This window comes from Propithecus coquereli, unplaced genomic scaffold, assembly GCF_000956105.1.
Source record: "Propithecus coquereli isolate 6110/MARCELLA unplaced genomic scaffold, Pcoq_1.0 Scaffold146, whole genome shotgun sequence".
Lineage (NCBI taxonomy): Eukaryota > Metazoa > Chordata > Mammalia > Primates > Indriidae > Propithecus > Propithecus coquereli.
In genome coordinates this window covers 1510486-1515879 of record NW_012138969.1, presented here as the reverse complement: position 1 = coordinate 1515879, position 5394 = coordinate 1510486, and the positions used below count along the sequence as shown (strand labels likewise).

General features: G+C 34.1%; 1 protein-coding gene across 1 annotated transcript in view; it reads right to left on the bottom strand.

The window, feature by feature from the left end:
• Positions 1–5394, bottom strand: part of EDEM3 (ER degradation enhancer, mannosidase alpha-like 3) — a 121047-nt gene that overhangs the window by 48269 nt on the left and 67384 nt on the right. The window contains exons 6-7 of the mRNA XM_012639963.1: positions 1800–1897; positions 10–150 (exon numbers count right to left, since the gene is read on the bottom strand). Of these exons, the coding sequence (XP_012495417.1) occupies positions 10–150; positions 1800–1897 (239 nt within the window). The remainder of the gene's footprint in view (positions 1–9; positions 151–1799; positions 1898–5394) is intronic.

Here is a 5394-nt window from a genome sequence, read left to right as displayed (position 1 = left end):
TAAAAAAAATAGAGTTCTTGATACCTGTAAACCTGGAAAAAAGGCAAGCAAAGCATCCATCCAAGTCCGAGCATTCAGCATTGGTTTGTGGATATGCACATCAAGGAGAAGAGGTGGCTGGCTAATGTACCTCATTATGGCATCGTAGTGCTAAAAGATCACAATATGCGTTCATGAAAGTAGGTGAAAAGAGATGTACTAAACACATTAAATAGCACTGTAAAGAAATTAAACCAGAATTTATACATAAATACACTACCAATTAACTATGTAAATATTTAAATTATTTTGGATGGAAATCTTCTAAAACATATACCCTCCTTTATGTCCTGTAACTCAGACGTAGAATGTTGAGGACTACATCTAATATGGGACCTTCTGAGGAAAGTCAATCTGATAACTTTATGGCCCACTGATGTTCTTAGATCCTCTTGGAATATAGTTACGGCCTCTATATTACAGAATTAGTTTTTGCCTATGTCTAGGAAGTTTGGTCCTTTCTCAGCTAACATAATATTCTGGTGCTCTAGATAAGTGCAGTGGTACGAGCCTATAATCCCAGCTATGCAAGAGGATCATTTGAGCCCAGGAATTCAAGACCAATCTGGACAAACACAGCAACACCCTATCTCAAAAAAAAAAAATTTAAAAAAAAACCATTCTAGTGCTAACTACTATTTAAACTAACACATCTAATCACTGTTGCCACTCTCATGGTCTGCTCTCTCTGCTTTTTATGCTCTTAGAAATTCTTTCTCCCCTTCTTTTGTCTTCTTCTCCTGGTTATTTCTCAGCTTTGACAACAGGCTGGGTTGTAGTAATCAGTCAATAAAAAATACTATCTGTCCCCAATCACCTCAAGAAATTCTTGTTATAATCTAACAAATAAATGTGATAGTATTTTTCGAAGTATTCAATTGATGACTTATTAAAACTTCTACTAGTTTATTTTTTGCTAACTTGCCTATTATTTAATCACCATTATTGAGTACCTGCCATAGACAAAGGCACTATTCTAATCACTTCATATGCATGAATTCATTTTATCCTCCTAATAACCCTATAATTAGTGTTAGTACTACCATATCACAAAACCAGCAGTGGTACAACCAGGATTTAAACCAGGACACCTTCCATACTTTTGACCACTATATCACAATGTCTCACATATGTAACATGGGTGAACTAATGGGTGAGCAAAGAAACAATAAATTATTTTTAAAAGAATACGGTGATATAACTGATGAGTTTGCCATATTAATTTCAGTTTGCTTCAATTACAAAGGTGATCCGACTGGGTTCAATAATCCTCCCTCTCTGCCCGAAAAATATGTCCGTGGTTCTGATCCAGTCTTGAGACTTACAGACCCGCATTTGAAATGAATATTCACTAGTTTCTCCAAGTCTTCGAAGCCATATATATTTGGTGTGATCAAAGACTAGTCCAAACTTTCAAGACCTCAAAAAGAATTAGAATCCAAAAGAGAAAGCTAACTAGTAACTTATTCCAATAATTGTCTTCCTTGTACAGTGTCAAATCCATTTTATCACTTATTGGCATATCTAGAAATTTTCTGATAAAAGCTGAAAATAAAATTGCTTTGTAAACTAATTGTTTGGAATGTATGTAGCTTTTATCCTGTCCCTGTTCAACATCATCAGGGAATAATGACACAAAACCATTATACATTTAAAAACAAATTATTTTTAGAATGTCACACAGGTAACTGAGTTTCTATCAAAATATGGACTCAAATGAAATTGGCTATAAAAATTAATGCAAAATTGGATCAACTTACCGTATTAAATCTTTCCAGAAAACTGTCATCTCCAAGCAAGACATAGGCTTTCAACAGATACTCATAATATGAATCAATCCCTGCTCCAACTCCACTATCTATGGAAAAACATACAATGTGATTTTTCATTAAACAAGCATTAAACATTTTTTATAGAGTACAAGGGGGGGTACTAGCACAATTAAAAATTAGTCTAAACACAAAACTGTTTAAAGTAAAAATTATACATTTACAGAAATATTAACCCTACTGTATGAGTAATGGCTTCCTTGTTGATAATATTTTGTGATTAAAACAAATCTTACTTTGCAAAATTGGTTACAGAGCATTTATTTAAAAGCAAGAGATACTACATAGTTTTAAGATTTTTTTAAAAGTAAATTTTCTCAGGGAGGAACTTCAATGAACAAGCACTAGAGGGTGCCATGATGCAATTTCTTGATTGAACCCTTAATTAGTAAGGCACTAATCTTTAGAGTCGTAGAAGATACAAAAACAAGACTACTATAGTTTGGAGGTGCCAACATACTTGCTGGCTTCTTCCTTCAAGATCATCACAGAGGACTAAAGAAAGAAAATAACAAGGGAAAAAAAAAAAACAAACCTGTAAGAAATCTCTGGGGAAGAGGGAGGGAGGGAAAGGGGATAGCTTTGACCTCGAGCAGAAGGCAGCCAGGCATGGCTATGAAAGGATAAAAGAGGAAACTGCTAGAGCTTTGCTCCTGCTTCTCTCCTGCCACTGTTGTGTGACATAAAGTCTCCTCCTACATTTCAGACCTCTGCCCCAAGTATCCTCAGGAGAAAACTCCGGGCAGCACAGAAACCTGTGTGAGGATCTGAACAAATTAGGTGGGGACAAACTCTAAAACAGTCTCTTTCCCACCTTTTCTCCTCCTAATTCCTAGGCTTGGTGAATTATAATGTAAATTATAATTACAATCTTAGAAATCCCTACACCAAGGGCATCAGAATTTCTAGGAGTCCAGGCATCAGTATTCTTAGAAACTTTTTAAAATTCAACCCTGAAATCACTGGGGCTGATAGGGATTGGAACAGACCATCTCACAAAGTGGGAGACATGGAAACAAGAACTCACAGAACAAAAACAAGAAACTGAAGAAACAGGATTTTTTAAAAAGAAAAATAATGTACTGGAATAAAAGTTTATCAGAAGAAGAAAAAATATCAGAACAGGAAAATTAAGAATTTAAAATTAGCCTAATAAACATATTAAAGAGACAAGAAAGGTATTAGCAATAAAAAATGAGAAGAAAAAAATTTAAAAATCAAGTAGATATACACAGAATTAAAAATATAATAGTCAAAATAACATAATAGATGGATTGTATATCAGAAAGAATACAGTTGAGGAACAAATTAGCAAATTAAAAGACCATGTGTAGTAACCTCCTAGAAGGAAAAAAGAAAGGCAAAAAAAAAAACATAAAAGAAAAGCTAAGCTATAGGGGGGATAGAAATAGAAGTGACAGTGATTTATCTTTCTTTGCAAAAAGAGAGAGAAAAAATCAAAAGGATAAAATCAAAGGATAAAATATCTTTAAAAAAATCCATTTTTAGTAATTAAAAACAGATTTTTAATTTGAAAGGGCCCACAGAATATCACAAGGAGAGATTAAAAAAAAAAACCCTACATCTAAAATTATGTGACAGTTTAGAAATTTTTCTTTGTGTTTGATGTTCATGGTTTTCCAGAAAGAAAGAGTGGATTACATATAAGGGCATAAAAATCAGAATGACATCATACTTTTTAAGAGAACATAAGACGAACACAAAAAGAGTACTTTCAAAAACTTGAAGGATAGTAACTTACACCAAAAATTACACACAGCAAAACTATCTCTCAAATATGAAAGCACAATAAAACTCCTGTTAGGTACATACAACCTTGGAAGCTATAAAAATCTACTGAAAAAAGTTGGATGAAATATTTAAATAAGAAGAGCGACAAACCCAGGATTTGTTATCTTTAAATAGATGAGGGAGACGGGGGTGGCGGAGAGAAAGAAAGAGAGAGACAGAGACAGAGAGACAGAAAGAGAGAGATCACTAAGACCAAAAGAAAAAGGAGAAAATAAAGTCATAATCAATAAGAACTAAATATCAATACAATATCAACAAAACAGGAATGAAGGCTGGGGCAGGGGGGCATAAAGGGATGAGAGGGCATAATAAAGTTCATGTCATTAGGAAATAGATATAGGTATCAATTAAAAACACAACTAAAAAGAAACATAAAAAAGGTAGAACATATCAAAAAACAATTAAGACAGAATAAATAAGTCTAAATATATTAAAAATATAGATGTAAATGGACTAAACTCACCAATTAAAAGACAAAGACTGAAAAAATAGATTTTAGAAGACTGTAAATTTTATAAGAGATAAATTTATAGTATGAGCACCTACAAAGATTGAAAGTAAAAGGATAAAAAAAGACTTATCGGGCAAATACTAAGCAAGATAAAGCTGTTGTAGCTATATTACTATCAGATAAAATGTATTTTAAGACAAAGACTACTGTCAGAGATGGAGAGGGTCACTGCATAATAACAAAAGGTTCAACTAAGAAGAGATAGCAGTTTTAAATGAACATACCCAATATATACACTAGAATATATAAAGCAAAAACAGAACTACAGAGAGAGATTAATAAGATCATAATCATTGCTGCAAATTTAATGTACTTTTCTTAATTCTTGATAGAGAAAGCAAACAGAAAATCAGCAGGATCTACACAGAATTATTAACACTGAGCAAACTGACATTTATAGAATTCTGTATCCAACAATTAGAAAATACACATTTTTTTAAGCACATATGGAACATTTACAAAAATTGACCATGTTCTAGGCCAAAAAGAACACTCCAATACATTTCAAAGGATAGGTAACACACAGATCATAAGTATCTCATATTAGCATATAGACCAGCACTCCCCAACCTTTTTGGCATCAGGAGCCAGTTTCATGGAAGACAATTTTTCCATGGATCAGGGTGGGGGGATGGTTTCAGAATTATTTAAGCACATTACATTTATTGTGCAGTCAAACCTCTCTGCTAATGATAATTCGTATTTGCAACCGCTCCCCAGCACTAGCATCACCACCTCAGCTCCATCTCAGATCATCAGGCATTAGATTCTCATAAGGAGTACACAACCTAGATCCCTCACAGGTGCAGTTTACAGTAGGGTTCGTGCTCCTATGAGAATCTAATGCTGCAGCTGATCTGACAGGAGGTGGAGCTTATGCAGCAATGCAAGCGATGAGGAGCGACTGTAAATACAGACGAAGCTTGCTTGCCTCCTGCTGTTGCGGCCTGGTTCCTAACAAGGCACAGACCAGAACCAGTCCGTGGCCCGGGGGTTGGGGACTGCAGATATAGACCATTGAATTATAAATATTATGATAAAAATTTTAAATGGCCCCACATATTTGTAAAGTGCTGCTAAAAACTCAAAGAAAAGAGAAATCTGTGAGAACCACTTTTACCTCACATTATACACATAAATCAACTCCAGATGGTTCATGAACTTCAATATCAATAATAAAACTCTGAAACTCTTAATATCAAA